The sequence below is a fragment of the Anser anser genome (genome assembly GCF_964211835.1).
Source record: "Anser anser genome assembly, chromosome: 3".
Lineage (NCBI taxonomy): Eukaryota > Metazoa > Chordata > Aves > Anseriformes > Anatidae > Anser > Anser anser.
In genome coordinates, this window is record NC_139722.1 from 38,123,897 (window position 1) to 38,143,384 (window position 19,488).

General features: G+C 38.3%; 1 protein-coding gene across 24 annotated transcripts in view; it reads right to left on the reverse strand.

Annotated features, from left to right (window-relative positions):
- SNAP91 (synaptosome associated protein 91) overlaps positions 1 to 19,488 on the reverse strand; it is a 73,258-nt gene that overhangs the window by 25,158 nt on the left and 28,612 nt on the right. For 15 of the 24 annotated variants that reach the window (XM_083828691.1, XM_083828683.1, XM_083828681.1 and 12 more), the window contains exons 8-15: positions 18,512 to 18,618; positions 17,171 to 17,212; positions 13,550 to 13,620; positions 12,113 to 12,140; positions 10,229 to 10,338; positions 8,690 to 8,790; positions 3,635 to 3,649; positions 3,314 to 3,484 (exon numbers count right to left, since the gene is read on the reverse strand). In XM_083828691.1, coding sequence (XP_083684817.1) covers positions 3,314 to 3,484; positions 3,635 to 3,649; positions 8,690 to 8,790; positions 10,229 to 10,338; positions 12,113 to 12,140; positions 13,550 to 13,620; positions 17,171 to 17,212; positions 18,512 to 18,618 — 645 coding nt within the window. The other 9 variants (XM_083828695.1, XM_083828692.1, XM_083828690.1 and 6 more) reach the window with 3 other exon arrangements.

Consider the following 19,488-nt stretch of genomic DNA (forward strand, 5'->3'; position numbering starts at 1 on the left):
CTGCCTCTCGTCCTGTCACTGAGCACAACTGAAAAGGGACCAGCTCCATCCTCTCGACACCCTCCCCTCAGATATTTATACACATTGGTGAGGTCTCCCCTCAGTCTTCTCTTTTCCGGGCTAAACAGGCCCGGCTCTCTCAGCCTGTCCTCATACCACAGGTGCTCCAGTTCTCTCATCATCTTCGTAGCCCTCCTCTGGACTCTGTCCAGTAGCTCCATGTTCCTCTTGTACTTGGGAGCCCAGAACTGGACACAATACTCCAGGTGTGGCCTCACCAGGGCTGAGCAGAGGGGCAGGATCACCTCCCTTGGCTTGCTGGCAACACTCTTCTGAATGCAGCCCAGGATACCGTTGACCTTGTCCACAAGGGCACATTGCTGGCTCGTGATCAGCCTGCTGTCCACCAGGATTCCCAGGTCCCTCTCTGCAGAGCTACTCTCCAGCAGGTCATCCACAGCCTGTACTGGTGCTTGAGGTTATTCCTCTCTAGCTGCAGTACCCTGCACTTGCCCTTGTTGAACTTCATGAGGTTCCTCTTGGCCCATCACTCCAGCTTGTTGAGTGAATGGCAGCACAACCTGAATAGGTGGCACTACAAAGCACAGTTCAAACAAACGGTTTTAGATATGTGCCTCCCAAAATGTACTGTAGAGTTAATGCTTATTGAGACCTTTGTAGCCTTTCAAAAGATTCTGCTGTACCTGCACAGATGTTTCTGTAAAAGTCTGGCACCCCATGCAGAGATGGACACAACACATCATGACACATACAACACATCGCAGAGATGGATGAAGCACATCAATGGTGCCCAAAAATACTGTGTCTCAATTCTGCTGTTGAGATACAGGGCATTTCAAGACACTTCTTCTATCTTTAGATTTCTCCCTCTCAGGAATGATTCCACTTGCACTTTGAAAACTGCCTCTAGACTGGGAATCCTTCACATTGGACAAGTTAACTGAAAGCTTTCCCATTGTTCAGACTGGCTTTTTCAAAAAGCTATGCTGGATTAATTCTGAATTTCTCATCTACTTTCCAAGACAATATTAGGTGAAGATGTAATGTAGAACTGCTGTTCTTCCTCAAGTCAAAGTCCAGCCACAGGTAGCATACAGGCTACCTACCAGCTAAAGCATCAGTGATAATGTGAAAGACAAAAACAGTCAACATTAATTCCTGCAGTCTTCTCTTTTGCTACTTCCAGCTTCTTTGCTGCCTTCTCTTCTGTAGCTTTCAGTTTCTTTTTCCTCCCTTGTCACTCCTTGCAGACTCTTTATAGTCTTTCTCCTGAGATCACTGTTCTTGTTCCTTCCTGTACTGCACTTCACCACCAAGAAACAGTGTAAAGCAACTAAAAACTGTCAAGCTACAAAAAGTTAAAATCACCTGGCGACTGCATCTCCAGCTTCTATCAGACCTTGAAGGTCAAATACCTGTTTATCAAGGTTAAGAATGAATGTCCCAAGACAGCAAAAATGTCTGCCCGAGAAGTGCCACTTCTTGTGATTAGTAGTCTTAAAGTAACAAGGAATGTTAGTATTGGGCATTACTTACAGCTCAGGAGCCTTCAGGGATGAAAAACAAAAAAATAAACAAACAAAAAACGTGAGTAGAGAAATGGAAGCTCAATATGGACTCCATGACTTTAAAAGGTTCAGTCCTGTGGGTGTCTTGAAGGTACTGCATAAGAATCTTCACTGCTGAGCATACTCAAATCTTCCTTTGAGAACTGGAAGTTTCCAAATCTATAAATTTGATACTATTGTAAATAATAAAAATGTTATTTCTTCCTGTAGTGTTCCAGGAAAGAGTCAGTATTCATTTAATCTGAATTCTAATCCAGTTGTAAATTTACACTTATTTCTAGCTATTTAACTACGGTTTAATTTTTTTAAGGTCATATAAATCTATTCTAAACTAACAATACAATTTGAAAGTGCAGTATCTAAGACTGGCTTACCTCCCAAAGTCTAAACAACAGAAGTACACACCACACACTATGCATCTGAGTGGGTGCTCATGAGTACAGGCCTTGACTTATGCAAGCAACCAACGCCAGATCCTCTCTTGCTCTTAGTGGTGTCCTGAACTGCTGCCCGGGTTAAAATTGCTTCTGAACTGCCTGATTCTGTGGCATTGGATTCTCTTCCATCCTTTTAAACAAGGGATTCAGTAGCAGTGTAGGAGTTCTACTCCTTCCTCACAGCTTCTCAGCAATTTTACTGGATGTATCTTGAAGATATCTGTTGATGCCAGTCCTAAACAAAACTTTCAGCTAAGAACTTCCAGTCTTTAGGAAATACCTTTGTTGTTAGACGGTTTGTATATGAGACCTCTCCAGCACTCCTATCACTAGAAGCAATAGGTAAACACACCCACACAGAGAACATACAGTAAATTTCTGGAATGAAGTTCTGACACCAAGTAAGTTATTACTAATTCTTACATACACTGTCCCATGGGAAGTACACTTCACAGGAAGAGACAACTAGAAAAATACAGAGTGGTTGGGTGATCTTAAATATGTTAATAGTTTGTAAATTGGAAGATTTTTCCATCAACCTGGGCTGGTACCATGTTGAAAAGAAACAGTAATTTCTGACTTGCTGTTGAGAAACCTCCTGCTCCATTAGACAAGAAAGCTGACAATGTATGGGGGAGTGGGGTAGTCCTTATTCTTACTTGAGTTTAGCAGCTAACATTAGAGACTGAAAGAGCATAACAAAAACAAAGGAAAAAGTTTCCTATACATTAATCTTATAGTTGGTACTTAGTACAAGTTCATTACTGCTTCAATTTACTGTTATGCTATGCAAAATAAAAACAAAGATTCAAGAGTACTGAAATAGAGTAATTTCAGCTGGTTCAGTATTACATTTACAGGAAAAATCCTAATGAAATAAGAGCTCAAGCATGGTATGTAATAAAGATGCAGGAAGCTGCCATGTCCATCTTCTGCAGTGCAATAACTGTTTTTTCCAGAAATCATAGTTACTGAATAATGTGGAAAAAATACCTATTTAACCCCTCACAGACCTGAAAACTAATGTTCTTAGCTGTATACCATAAGATACCTTAGTCATAAGTGTATACAGTTTTCCATTTCCAGACAGTTGGGCATATGCAAAGGACTGTATTAGCTAATATCACAGGAAACCAAAAGGTAGTTTACATTTCCTGTTCCATCTAGTAGCCAACACACATGCATCTCTGATAGAGTTAAATTAGAGTCCTTGTTTCAAATAGCTGAACTCATATTGGTTCATCTACCTTATGAATTGGTGCAGAGTACTAGAGCAACAAAACTAACCTCCAAAGAGATCCACTTCAGCAGTGGCAGCAGTAATAGTTGTAGTAGTAGTAGCAGCAGCTGAAGTAGTTGTAGTATCAGTAGTTGCAGCAGTAGTTGCACTAGGCTCTGGGGCAAATGGATCTGAAATCTGTGGCTCAGAGGTAACACCGGAAAGTGCAGCCAGATTATCTATATGCAACCACATAATGAAGATCAAACAGGAAAAGTAAGGGGACGAGGGAGAGAGACCACAAACACTCAACTGCAAAAAAATAAGTCAGAGCTCCAAATAAGGAGTCTTAACATTCAGAAGTCTTAGAAATAAAAAATACTACTCACCCTCTCCCAAGAGGTCTAGAGATTGTCCATTAAAATGACAGCAGTATAAAGAAACAAACCAATTAGTAGAACTGCCAGACTGAAGATGTTCGTTAGCCATAAGTTTATTCTCTAAGTGATATGTCTAGTTTAAACATAGTTTCACAAATGCACTTGATTTTCTAACATTCAAAGTTTTTCAAAATTATTGTTACATGACAAAGTTCTTTCTGTTTAATATCTCTGTTCATATCAGAACTAGTGCATAAATTCCATGTATTTGATAAATTCATATCTAATTACCAAGTTATTCACATACAAGTAGCATTTTTCACTGTTTCATTACAGCTGATTTTCTGTATTTTACCCTGCAACAGAGTGGACCAAGTAGTAACCTATAAGAGCTGACAGGAAGGTCTCTTACCTTTTACTATGCCAGGGCAGAGCGAAAACCCAATTCTTTAGAGCGCTCATTTCAACACTATACAAGTTCTGCCCTTCTCCTCTCCTCAAACTTGCATTTGGCTTAGCAGTGCAAGAGTAGCACCAGAAGTTGACAGACATCTTTAAAGTTTATGAGTAGCTAACATCCCAGAAGAGCAATGACAATTTTAAACGCAAGCCCACTGGCCTAACTAAACACAGATTCAAGATTCTCACCAAATAAAAGTTTATTTGGGAACAGCAAGGCCCAGTGAACCCCAGTGCTCATATAAGTACAATAAACCATCAGAAGTAATTGAATTCAATATAAATCAGTAAACAAACAAACAAAAAATACTATTATGCTATTAGCAAAATAAACTTAGATAGCAGAGAAACTCAAGACAATTCTGTTTAGTTGCAAGTATTTGCTGGATCAAAGTAATCAGGTAGCGGTCAAAGTCAATGTTACAGTTATTAGAAATAAAATCTGGCTTATTGTTTTGCCAAGACTAGCTGTTTTGACCCACATATCAGCCCTCAAACCCTTCACAAACCTGGCACCAAGGCCGCTGCATTTGGACAGGTAACAGTTGGCAAATACAATGTCAAGTTACTTCAGGAAACAAATCATTGCATCCCTACTGCCCAAAAGTATATATATTCTGAAAGGCAGGCAGGTTGAGGTTCTCGTACTTGAGTGACTTGTGGGGAAAAAAAAAAAAAAGAAAAAAAAGTCATAGTATAGAAGAGCAGCTACTCTTTGAAAGTTTTTCCTACATTTGCGATGCAGCAAGCATACTACGCAGAAACAACCACCCTTATTAACACTTGCTATGAGGACTATGAGTGACTGACAGCATAAGCAGGCTAGCTGTGTCCCAACTTTGGTTCCTTAATCAACTTTACAGAAGCCTATGAGCATCTTTGGTAATAGACTTTTCTACAATTTAGAGTCCTCTAAGACCAGTCAGATTATTGAGCCCAACAACAAGCAGAGGAAGCTTTGCCTATAAAACAAAACCAAAACCAGAACACACACACACACACATAAAAACAACCAAGAAAACCCTACATGCTGTGAAAATGTGAGAAAACTCTGCAGTTTGTCCCTGTTTACTAACTAGTAGCTCAGTATTGCTCCTAGATTCACTATACATGTAACAGGGTCATGGGTTCATCTGATCCATACTGAACAGCCAGCACACGGTCGAGATGTTTATGCAGGAAGCAAAATGCTTTGAGCAAGCAGAGGTTAATCTTCCTAAGTTTGTCTTTATTTTACAGTACTTGTTAAAAAGGGACCAAGAAACTACATGCATGCATTTTAGTAATTGGTTCCTTGGGAAAGCTATACTTGAGACTCACTTCACAAGGTAAGCTACATCAAAATACCATTCTGAAAGAGTACAATAATATATTAAAAATGCAACAGCACTCTGGTATCGCATTACTGCACACCAGGTGGACGCCTCACAGCTAGACTTGAAATAAACAGCTGTTGGCAAACTTCTACCTTTTAGTAGCTTACTCTTCAACATATTTTTGTTACCCCATTATGTTATAGATCATAATGAAGTGAAATTACAATTATCCAGCACAGCAGCGTGTACTTACTCTTAACATGGGAAGAACTAAAACCAATGTTTTATTGTATAGTTAATATTAAAATAAGAATACTGCTATCAAATCAATGTTCTAAGGTAAACTGCAAGGTAGTTCAAAGTAGTTCAAGTCAATTTGCTTTTATATCTGAGAGACATCTTGCAAGGGTACAAAAAGTACAGCAGGTTGAATTCTGTAATACCACAGCCTAACCTGCCTGTCAAATGCTTACCTTGCAGCATGCTGCAAGCCGCTTATTACCCTACCTTGATCTTCTACTGTTACCACAGAAGTGTAGGTTTCACAAGCTACAGCTTATTTGCTAGACAACTTGTGTTGTACTCAGAAATATACAGGGCATACACATGGAACATACAGTGTACTGTATATACCAGTAAATATGAACCTACACTGAAACTAAGATTGAGAAAGGATTGTTTGTTAGGGACAACCTGAATTCCTGAGGCTTATGTAACATTCAAAGTGCCGGTTTGATGCTGCCTCTTGAAATATTTCGTATTTGCATCCTCCTAGCTATTCTGAACTACAGCGATTTTTCTAGCTTCCTCCTCTTACTAATACTTTCTCACAAGTTCCCACATTAACTCGCTGTGTGTGAACAGTTTTGCAGATGAGGAAGAAGCTCAGGTACCAAGGAACCTACTGTTACACTTCCTCACAAAAGTCCTGCATGGAAGTGGACATGAGGTCGCCTAGTCCAAACTCCTGCTCGGAGGAAGGAAGAACCAACCAACCAACCAGCTCTGAAACTGCAATTTGTTGCTGTTACCCCTCATTATAATCAGTTATCATTGCCAAGAAAACTTTGGCTCCACTTTGCAAGTTCCCTTCAAGTAGTTGTAGGCCACTGTCATAAATCCTCTTTAACCTCCTCTTTCCTGGACCACACAGGCCCAGCTCCCTCAACCTCTCTTCTCTGTGAAGAGGAAAAAATCTTTGCTTTACATCTCTGGAATCCTGGTAGCCCCCTACCAAGACCCTCCACAGTTTCTCAAGAGTCTCCCTTGACTGAAAGAGCTCAGAACTGGACACAGTATTCCAGATGTGGCCTCACCTGCACTACTTAGAAGGTTCTGTAATACTTATGAGAGTGTACCACTTTTAATAAATGAATAAATAAAACCTCTTAGGTTCAAAGGTTTCCTCATTATCAAATAAAACATGAATGGAAGTTTCAGTATTTTCACAACAAATCAATTCCAAATCTCAGTCTATTCATGTCAGACACGGTCTTTGGCAACTATTTAGAAAGGGGTTTTTTTTTGTTGTTTTTTTTTTTTTTTAAAGTAAGATTCCAGTGTGGTAACAGGTCATCCATAACTGGACTCCTGCCATCAGCAAAGCAGACAGACTTGAAGCTTACTAAGTAACCAAAATTCTGAAAGATAAGTCTGAAGTATACTTGATGAGGTTAGTAATAATCCTGGCCAAAGGAAAAAAAATTCGCTGTCCTTTTCTGTTCTGCAATAAGAGGACTAGACGTATTACTGAGCAATTTTTAAAAGTTTTCAGTAGTTCAAAAGAATATGCATACAACACCTCTTCCAAATATATCTAATCTCCAAAGTCTAGGTGTTTTGTCCAAAAACACAAAACAAATTGTCAGCTTTCAATTGCAATATGAATCAATATTTTAAAATGTTAATGGCTACTTATTCTGCATGAATGAGCAACTGCTTGGAAGTGGAAAAAAAAAAAAAAGGAAAAAAAAAAAGTTAGCCAAGAAGCCTGAGTTCTTCTGAAATGGCTCAGAAAAGCTTGTGTTCCCGTACTTGGGGATGTCAGAGAAGGACAGCAATGGTAACTACCAGCTGCTAAGGCGTAACTACAGAGAAAATAAGTAGGATGCTACCAAAAATCATGGAATAATTAGTCCCAGACTTCCTAGGAGAGATGACCCTGTGGTCTTGTTTTCTGTATAAGATTACATTTCAGTTAATAAAACTGACACTTCTGAGAAAAAAAATCAACAGATTAAATATGAATATGCAAAGCATGGTCTACATGACAACCATCACTACACTTTCATAATGAGGTGGCTGAGAGACAATGTCATTTTTAATGAGCTAAAGATGAAAACAGAAACAGGGTATGCAGAAGTCACTAGTACCCAGCATTAGCATTCATAATGGAGTCAGCATGACTCAGCGTAGCATTCCTACTGTAAGAAGGCTAATGAGTTCATTAAGCTGCCACACAAGAGACGATCTAAGACTGCACCACAGTGGGTTTACAACTATGCTACTTAAATCATCATCTATTGGCCTAATTCCTGGTCCTCACAGGAGAGGAGTGAACATTGCCTACATTTATTGTGGTCCTCTTCAGATCATCAGCTGGTAATGTTGTCTGGAATAGACACAGTTCTGTGTGTGCTGCACACAGTTTAGATTTAGAGAGTTTAGATTCCAGAAAACTGGTTCCTATTTGAAGACAGTTAGACCTCTATTTCTATTTTCATATTATAGTTCTAAACAGAAAATGAAGTTTTTCAATTGTTAAGGGATGTTTATGTTAAGGGATTTCAGAGGTAACTGCACTTGCAGCAGAATCATTTACCACCTTTGGCATGCACAGCCTGTTAGACACATTTTTGCTTTAAAAGATATTTTTGGTCCTTCCCCTACTGGTGGGCTTTGCTTTATGAATGGAAGAGCTGATGTCTGCCCACACCTTAACAATAGGCACGTGAACAGTTCTAATTCTACTTCCCCAACTATTTTAAAGTGTCTACCCTACCTGTTCACCTTCAGCCATTCCTTTCCTGCTCACGTTTAGCTACATAATCCTGCCCTCCCCCCAGCTTTGCAGTCAGGTCTTCATAAGCAGCTTATACTATTATGCATATCCCTAGAAAAAGGAGTAGTCCTGTTCTGCAAAGGAATGCCTGCCTGTCAGGTCAGCAGAACCCACAGAGTGAGCTGGGAACATCCTGTGCTAGTACAGAAAGGGATAGGTTTCAGTTCAGCCAGCCAAGCAAGAAAAGGGAGATAGCAAGAAGAGATGCTGATAGCCAGTTTTCTCTACCTCCCCATGAAGTTGCTCCAGCAGGGGCTGCTGGAGCCGCTTGCCCAGCAGCCGCAAAATCTGGCTGAAGATCCAGAAGATCACTAGATGGTTTGGAAGAGCTGCCAAAAAAGGAAGAGATATTAAATATTGGCATATTTTTTCTATTCCATCAAGTTTAAAAAAAATCATGACTAGATTTTAGGAATTAGATTGGATAAAACCATTCTTAGATTGGATGACCAACAGAACCATTAAGAGAGATATATTTTATGGTTTTTTTCACTGCATCAGAGCAGTGGCCATGAACATGGGCACTACAATAAGTGCCAAAGAACACATTACATCTTCGGATGGGATCGTAACTTATTTACATTACTTGATAATGACATTTTAACTGATTTATTAGATATCACTAAACTGTGACAATCCTAGAAAACAAACACACCACCAGAAAACCATGCTCACAAAATCCCAGGTGTTCCCTAAGTACAGAGATTTTAGGTTGGATATTAGGAAAAATTTCTTCTCAGAAAGAGTGGTTAGGCATTGGAACAGGTTGCCCAGGGAAGTGGTGGAGTCACCATCCCTGGAGGTGTTTGTAGATGTGGTATTTAGGGACATGGTTTAGTGGGCAATATTGGTGGTAGGTGAACAGCTGGACTAGATGATCTTAGAGGTTTTTTCCAACCTTAATGATTCTATGATTCTACAGGGAAAGTAACTGCTGCAACTGAAAATAGCTCCATTCTACTTCAATACTTCACCATGCCATGTCAGAAAACAAGAAACCTGCATTTCCAGGCAAGAAATAGACATCAGGTAGAATGGAATTTGTAAGACTTCGGTGGCTTAAGCCAGCTGGATATTTCCTTAGGAAACAAGGTCTGTTTAGTTAGAACGTTTAAATAATAAACTGTAGAAGCTCTTTCCTCAATGAAGCATTTCATCTTGACATTTAAATCAAGTTAGTCACATCTTCATACTTTTGGTTCAGGCTTACAACTTTTACATGTTTAGAATTCTTTCTTTTCTGCTCATTACAATAAACAATAGTGGTTTGTTCTGACTTGAACAAACTTGACTTGAACATATGGGTCAGAATTTCTCTTTGACCAAACTTGAATGTCGATTTCTGATTTCAGCCTCCCAAAATTCATTTCATTTTATGTTCTTCATTAACTAATTTGAACAGAAAGAAAAATGATCTTAATTCAGCAATACAGCAAAAACAGTACTGAAGGTCAAAGACTTCTTTGGATTTGTATATTACTTCAGTTTATTTGATTGAAAGTTTATGTTGTTATATTGAGAATTATACAATATCACTACTATACTGAAAGCAAAGCAGAGTAGACACAAACTGTGTGATTTTTGTTTATTTTGCTTTTGTTTGTTTGAGCTCATTTGTGACCTAGACTGGTAGAATTATGTACCACATTCAATATCATTGTACGCTATCTGTAAAGTAAGCAAAATCTTGCAGGCAAGTCTCCAGTTACAAGTGTGACTTTGGCATCTACATCAAGTGCAGTAACTCAAGTATCCTTTTCTACTTACCTGACTGGAGCAGCTGTAGATGAAGTTGCAAAAAGATCAACTGGAGGAGATGTATCGATACTTTTTGCTGGAGTAGAATTGGGAGATGTAACAGTTGTGGCTGGAGAAGACTGGAGAAATATTTTAAACACACATTCAATATACCAGCATTTTCCCATAAACAACTTAAGCACAGATTCACATACTTAAAAAGTCCAGTTTACATATCAGGTCCTTTCATTGTGAGTTGTTCTTTTTAAGAGAATTTAAGGAAGACTGGGCTACATTTTCACAGGGCTAGCAATTCACAAAACCTGAATATTTTATTTCCTCACTAGAAGTCACAAGTATGTTGTATGATCATGGGATACATGCCTATACCAACAAAAAACAGCCCTTCCTGTTCCTCTGTACCTAACCACACACAGGTCCTACCCATCTCTTCCCAGTGGAAATCTTTCCTTGTTCTAAGGGGAGCAAAGCAAGACCTCCCCAGAATGGTGGCTGAGTTGAGGAACTGCAAGGGGACTCCTCCTTAAGATGGCTGGCTCGAGAGGAAATGCCTTCTGCAGGTGCTCTGAGTGCATGTAGGGACACCAGCAGCAAGCCTCACATTAGCTTTAGTCTCTTGGGTTCTGTACTTGCTCAGTGTCTATGTAACTAACTCAGACTCGTGCTCTGGGGTTGCATTACCTGCCTTTTCAAATCCTAACCAGGACATCTAACAGTGCCTATGTATCAAAGGCTTCTCAGTAAGTTCCAAGACAATTATATGCTCCTCAGCAATTGTATGCTGCCCCATCCCTGGAGGTGCTCAAGGCCAGGCTGGATGAGGCTTTGCGCAACCTGGTCTAGCGTAAGGTGTCCCTGCCCATGGCAGGGAGGGTGGAACTGGATGAGCTTTAAGGTCCCTTCCAACCAAAACTATTCTGTGATTCTATGATTCTAGACTCTCCTCAAGACTTTACTAAGGTCTGAGACTAGATTGGTCCAAATTCTTCACATAAATGGGCGAGAAGGGCTTCACCTAAAGTTGTAAGAACACTTCCTGAGTCATTATGTAGTTCTTGCTAAGTGCTACAGTGTTAGAAAAAAAGTATTTTTAAAAAACAGCTATGGGCTTTTTGGAAAGAAACGTTAGAGCTTTCTGTAGAATCAAGCATTGAACAGTCTCCTTCAGATTCAGAAGTTTTCATTCAGTTCTTCCTGTACAACAGTTGTTACTAACCATAGAGCGATGGTGTGATAATGTTTCAGGTACAGCAGGAACCAGTAATACTAACATCATAAAGATCATTAGTTTATTTGACACTCTAACCAAGCTGTTTTCACTGGTAACTCTTGATATAGATTAAGGTGAGCACTCTCACTAATGAAGGTCAATTCTGAAACTAGGTATATCAGATTAAAGTTTAAAACTATATTCATGTTTAGGAAGAAAAAGAGTCAGCATTTTCAAATAAAAAGCTGGAAATGGAGTGAGGAATCTGGAGAAGAAAGAGTACATAGCAACTGTCTCACTGACAGGAAGATTAAAAAAGATATTGAGACAAAGATGTGAGTGTCTTATGCTTTCTCAAAGCATGACCATCAATTCTTAGTAAAGCTGCTTAGCATCCTGCACTGGTATAAGCAGTATGGCACTTCAAATCAGCAAAGTGTTTTTATAAAGCTTCATTTACAAGGCCATTTTAAGATGCAACTTTGTCGTTCAGGTAAGGCCTAGGTGGCACAGTCTAAAAAACAAATCAGGAGATGGAAACTTAATTCATTATGCCTTTATGTTCTAAAGCATATCACCTGAACAAGAATTAAGCATATCACCTGAACAAGAATTAACTAGTACAGCAACTATTTAGTATAGCACTATTTAGTACAGCAACTATTTAGTAAGGCAGTATTTACCTTGCTCAGAGGAGAAGGAGCCCCAGATCTAGGGGAAAAAATGGGGGTTTTGTGATAAGTACATTTCTGGAAACTGTGTTTCTGGTCATCACAACACATGCAAAAAGACCTAAAATGAAACATCACAGCTATCTCGATCTCTACAACTGCATGCCCTCCCCTTTTTCAAACTTCTATGTGTCACTTTAGAGACGTAATGCAAATTGTTACTTCAAAGCATAAATTAATCTTTTTAGCTAATTAGTATCACAGGATTATTCTGCCTTTTAAATAAGCTCTACAGAATGGAGGAAAGGCAAAGTTGCATGCAAATGTCTTGCTTTAGGGCATACAGAAGCCAGCAGGAAATAATTATTGGGGCAAAACACAGCCATATTATAAAATCCTACAAGGGTAGCAAAGTAAGACCAATAGGAAAGCAGTTATCTAATACTAGTCTTCTGAGAACGTATAAGCCAATTTCCAAAGTCTACCATTCTTTTAAAGAAAGTCAGGGTCACTTTAAAATGATATTTAAAAGTATGGAAAAAATTAGTTGTGAAGTCCCAAGCTGAAGATTCTCCCACATGAAAGAAAAATCACACCAATGTTAATCTATACAGCCTTAATCATAAGTTAGAACATATGCCAGTGCATTTGTTTACTTTCATTATTATGGGGTATGAAAATACTGCTACTTATTTTTAGAGCTGCTTTGATCTAAGAGATGAAAAATTACAATGACACTGATAATGAAAAGAGGAGTTGAACCTGAACCAGTACTGAACTAGCATCCATCCTAATAGGTTAAATCAATTGAGTAAATCCTAGGAGCTGTAGAACTGATTAGAAGATCTGGAGTTGAGACAGAAGTGACTACAAGTAACATAGTAGCTACGTACAAAAGCAAGCGACAGTTTAGATACAATTTAAAGAAGATATCTGTTTCTAATTGTTGAAGACACCTTAAAAAACAAACAAACATAGCAAACAGAACCATAACCACATCTGCATGCAAGTGATATGTAAACATATGTACTTACCCTTCACTAAATTGCAAGGGAAGCAACAGCAAAAGAGAAAACACAATTTTAGCTTAATCCTTCCTAGAGTTAGCCATGACAAGTATCTAGTAAGAAGATGCAAAGCCATTAGAAAACAAATCATTTTTGACAATAAAAGCCTTAGCAGTAGGGAAAAATAGTTCTTTCCAGGACTGCTCCATAGTTAATTTTACTTTGTCAGGAAAGTGTCCGCTTGTTCAGTGTCTCTCCCACACCCCAGTAAGATAAACAGTTGCTATTAAGATAATTTTGCAAGGGAAAGGAAAAGCATAGTCACCACAGCTTATTTTCCAACTAAGTGACTAAAAGAGATTGGGGGAGGCAAACCTAAATATCATCTAGTCTCTAATTTTTACTGTTTTGCCTTGCTGCCCTTCTCAAAACATATACCTACTTGTTGCCAGGTTTTTTTCCTTCCAGGGAGTTTAGGTGTTGCTCAAGGGTCTCCATAAGACTGCTAGGAGCCTTGAAAGCAAAGAGAAAGATAAACTTCTAAACATGTTAAATTGACCTAACAGTGCTAGAAACCTAGCACAAAAGTCCCTTAAATCCACCATGTGCACACTCATGCTGTTACCTTATTTGCAACACTGAAAATAATGTATTTCCATGCTAGAAGTATTCAGGCAAAGACAGCTTTTGAAAGATAATACTGTGTTCAAATTTGCAGAGAGAGAACATTTACCTCTACTAAACAGAGCCTGAAACTTACACCCAGGATGTGTTCATCATGCTTTGAGTCAGTTTTAGACATTGACAACAGCATAGGCATCCACAGAGTCAATTTTAATAGTAATTCAAGGTCATCTTTTTCAAGGTTCAAGGTCCAAGGTCATCTTTTTAGTTCTACTTTTAGCCAGATCTACAATATGTAATTTATGACCAAAGGGTTGCATAATATTTGTATATCTAATCAAAGCTAACTAAAAGTCTGTTCCAATGCCCATGAAAGCAGTTACCTATGATTCAAGACTCCCCAAAATCACAATTCCACCTTTTAGCTAAGTCTTCTCAAAACTATGCAGAAGTTACTAAGCTCAACAGGTAATTCAAAATTCAGAAAGATTACCATTTTAGATATTTACAAACATAAGCTTTTTCAAGCCTCCCTAATCTTAGGTTTAATTTTAAGAAACCTTTTGTTGGCAATACCCCCAGGCATGCACTTGCTGTTACAATGGTAGTTAAGAAAAGTAGTCAAATACAAATGACAGTGTGCTTAGCTACTTCAGTATAAAAATAGTGTCCAGATAAGTAGAATCCTACAAGATCAACAAGCAAGGAGGAAACCCTTGAGAGATACAGTAGCATGTAATAGTAAGGTATTTCATCAGGGTTACCGTTTCATCATTGGTACAGTCTTTAAAAGGGGATTTCTCTTTACCAGTGTCTTTCAGATCAACCAGAATTCCTGACAGCAATACCTATAGTGTTTTTCATAAATACTGTCTTTAATTTCAGTATATATACACTCATCAAAAAAAGTTAGTTTGCCATGCTTGAAAACAGACTTTCCACTGCCCATATATACATTACCCTAAAAACAGTTTTCTGGCTTCAGTATGCTTAGTATCTTATAGTAGTAATGCACAGCTATGTGTACTTATAGCATCTGCATATTAATTTTGACATTAAACTGAGCAGTAAGGTAAGATTCCTGCATGTGTTAAGTGCTCAAAAAATCCTTAACTGATGGCTTGAATTTAAATATGTACCATGTACATACACAAAGCAGAAACATATTAACCGTTACTGCTATTTCATAAGCATGTTTATTCATTTTTAAATAGTGAAAGCACAAGAAAGATTTTGGCTAAAAACAAATGACTTTGTTCATTTTTTTCTTGCTGCTGAAGAATACTTAGTAATAAGTGTCTCCTTCGCTGAAGAACAGATTCAGACTTCCATGTATTCAAAAAGGCTACAGCATAAGAAAGAAGTTGTGTCTAGGTAAGCATGTAAACAGAAAGCTGTGTTTCAAAAAATTAAAAAAAAAATCCCACAATTATTTCCTCTAATGAACTGCAGCTCTACACAATTTAATTATCCTTCAAATGCATTATTCACAGGTTTCTGAAAACACAACAAGAAAACATGAAACTCATCCGGGAAGCAGAATTCACAGAAGCAGCTTTAGAAAATTTCTAACCAGATGCAACACTTTGGAAATTAAATATCATCTGGTATCCAATTTGTGACTCTGAACATTGCTTAATTTCTTCTAGATACTGCGTCTGTTAGATTAATCTATTGCCCTGCATCATGGGGGAACCATAGATATGGGTTCTCCACTAGCTATTTGGGGTAAGACTGACATGCTTGAAGATTTGCTAATAACTGTAAATGAGCCAATCTCCCTAGCTGCCAAGATGCCTCCTCAGCTTCCAAAACCTTGTAGCCAAACCAGAAAGTTCAAAGATGACAGCTATCAACTTCTATTTCAGTACTGTGACTGCTTGCTTGGATTTAAATAGATGCACACACATCAAATGTCAACACAGACAGCTTCTTGTGGAATAATACTGACTATTGAGTTCTGACTATTGAGTACTGACTATTGAGTTGAATAATACCGACTTTGAGTTCTATTGCTTATATTAGGAATTTAGGTATAACACTGATATTTTAGCTTTGTTACCCGAAATTATTATTACATATAATTATATATTAGAATCATAGAATCATAGAATCATAGAATCATAGAATATCCTGAGTTGGAAGGGACCCTTAAGGATCATCAAGTCCAACTCTTGATACCGCACAGGTATTAGATGTTAGTTGAAATTCATCTTTATTTATTTCTCACTGAAATACATTGCCTAGATCTTGTTCACAATCTAGAGAATGCTGCATATTAGCCTCAGCAAGTAAGTCCCAAACAGCAGCCTGTGGGAGAACAGTTATACTGGCCTATTTGAGATTTAGGTTTGCTATCAAATATCACATGTGACGGTTGAGTTGAGGTTGGACTAGATGATCTTAGAGGTCTTTTCCTAGAGAACCCATTAGGTACAAAGTTGGCTGAACATCCTACTTCAGTTACTTCAGAACAGAGTATGGTATTCCATACACTACTACAATTCTGTTTCCTCAGCCAAATAGTGTGAGCAGAATTTATGGATTTCAGATGCTACAGGGCTATAAACATTAACAGTCTCCATCTTCACAACATGTCTGAGTTTCAGACTTATTATCTGGCTCTTCTAACCAAGAGAACCAACACTCTGATGTTGATTTATACCAGGTTTTCAAGAGGCTTTACAAAAACTTCATAGTCATAGGTTATTATCACTTAAGATTTACAACTGCTAAACTGCTTTGGGTTGCTCTTCTGCTCCAACTGCTTTGGGTTGCTCTTCTGTTCCTATTTGATTGGCATTGAAACTGCCACAAGTCCCAAGTCTTCTGTATGAATTCTCTCCTCCAAGTAAATATCCTTTTGATATTAAACACAGAGCCAAGCACTCAAGCCCGTTTGCAAAGGATTTTGTAAATGTGCCAGCACAATAGATTTTAAGCAACAGTAGCACCGGTGAATTTTGATGTTCAAGTTTTGTTACATACTGACACAGTTCAGCAATCAAATCATGGCTTCTGCATTTAAGCTTACAGTTTACTGTACCTAGACCAACACAGTAGTGCTACAACTGCTCTGAATTTCATCTCCGGTCCAAGATAGTGTCAGCGTGAGATTATGATACAAGTCACAACATAATCTCTATGCAGTCTGTTGTCAAAGACTAAATTGCCCTACAGGCAGTGAGAGTCTGTCCTTTAGCAAGGAAAGAGCAACACAGTGCACCCTCCAGCTGCAGGCTGGAAGCCATCATGAAAGACATTAATCTAGTTATATTGGTCTTCATAAAGAGCTTCTGGCAGTTCTTGTCTTATTTACAAATTGGGAGGGCTTTAAAACATTCTGCGGCGTGATTTTCTACAAACATTTAGACTCCTGGTATACTTATTAATTTATTACACAGATCCAAAAAGACTATAAGAGAGGCTTGAGGCTTACCTGTGTAAGATCAGGGATATCACCTTTGTCAATTCCAACTTGCTGTGGATTTTTAAGAAAGGAGGTAAAATGTAAGCACATTGTTCCATGGCAGCAGGCATTAATTTTGACCACAACAGTGGCACACTCATCAACCTATAATGTGTTTTGTCTTTAGAAAAAGACTACAAAGTTAGCATGTGCAGATGCCCACATCTTTCCAGTAGCTATTCCATTACCTTCAACAACTTGCAGCAGTCTCTCTCTTCCACCTTGGTAAAGTTCATACTCCCTACTGCAAATCAGGCAGGGCTTTCTGGACACGTACTCTTGTCTCAGAGGGCAGCAGCAGTGAACTGCCAAACATGTATTACTCAAAAGATACCTGACTATCCTAACAAAGTTTTCCTCTGAAATTCTTCCAATGAGAAGGTCCTAGAAGACACCGCTTGCAAAATGTTAATGGTGTTTTTCCACCCTTTTCTCCTAGTGTTTCAAAGCAAGATGAGGTGTCAGTCTGCAGTCTCTTGTTAGTTGTCCTGTTGATTACATATGGCTTTTCAAAGTGCCTGTTGGTTTACCTTTTGCAGAAGAGCAAGCTCCACTGCAGCTACTAATCCTGAAATACAGGCAATATAATCCCCATACTGTAAAGCTGACCTACAGGTGCTTGAAGTACTTCTCAAAGATCTGAAGTCTTCATGCTACCACTCCCTCAACATTCACATCAGGCGTTACATGCCACTCAGTAGTCTAGCAGGCTCCTTCATAAATAATTAAATAAACTAACAAAGAAGCAAATATTTTATTCAACTCATTACTGCTGCCCTTTATAGTGAAGCATGAAACAAGGAAAATGTGCATCTTATGCCAAGGAGCCAACTACCACAAATGAGAACCCAGCAAAAGAGTTAACTAACCATGTAATATTTGTATTATCCACAGAAGAGAATGATAACTAGAATGAAAATCAGGAAATTTTCACATTGCAGTAACTTATAGTTGGCTGCAAAGGCTTAACAAGAAGACTTATAAAATTTTTATACTTATTCTTATGTTCATCCCTGCCCTAGAAACATAGATTATGCACTTCCATGAAATACTGCTGTGGTTGCAGTCATGTTATCCATTACATTACCAGGAAAGTTGAGGCTGGCTGCACATTAGAGACATATGGAAAGCCTACACAGGGCTTACTAGTCCAAGAAGAGCTGAATAAGCAGATCCAAGAATTTCTATGCTGCCTCACATTTATGTACAGTGAGTCAGTTGCTTAACAAGTGCAATTAATATTTTATATTGATGCTAAAATATTCACGAAATACTTAAGTGCCAGACTCCAGAAGACTGGAAGTCACTTACCTCTGCAACTTTAAGAAACTCTGATACTCTGGTCATTCGAGTAAGAAATCGTTTGTAGATTTCAAGAGCATCTTTACATTGTCCCTTTTTCATTTCAAAAAATTTCTCTAGAGAAATAATTTGGCAAATTTCAGTTAAGGTGTCTTACATTAGGTCTGTATTCATCAGCAACTCTAGTTTTCAGGAAAATCATATTTCAAGAATATTGCACTCCATTAACATTTCTCTCTCTACCTGGACACTGATCTAGTGGTATTCCTAGTCCTTAGTAGAATTCAGAAGTTGGACCTGCTGGGAAGCCTAAGAATTATATAGACTGGAAAACTGCACCTCAAGCAGCCACAACATTGTGTGAGAGGTAAACCAGGTTTTTAAAGACAAATAATAAATAGACAAAGTAGCTACCAACCTTAAAATTCAAAGTATTTAAAGATACTTAAACATATATTAATATATTTCCTCTCCCAAGTTGTCTTCATTCCACCATAGAACAGTACATTCTTCCACTCAAGTAATTCCCTTAAGTTGGTTAGTGTCTGTTAACAAGCACAACTGCTACGTATTTCAACCTGAACTTACACTTTAAGTAGCAGTAGACACTGAAATCTCAATTCAATTGTTATGCCCAACGCATTTGTATCTGCTCCATCAGCTTTCCATGTCTATAGTTTCAGTTAAAATACCTGGGACTTACTTTTATGAAGTATCATTATGAAATAACATTACAAGGATACAAGACCAGCGTTTGAGCTTCAGGAACATCTGTTTGCCTTTTCAGTCTTTGTAACAGTCTCATTTTCCTCCTTTTCTAGTTGCAGCCAGACTTTTAGGACAGTCATGATGGCCAAGTAATCTGAGTTTCTATCTTTATAGACCAGCTGAAGTGCTCAAAGGTTTTAGTAGTTGAACCTTATTTTCTACAAGGTCAGTTCTATTTTCTGCAGTATAAGGCAACTCCTGATTTGGGGATTCATAAC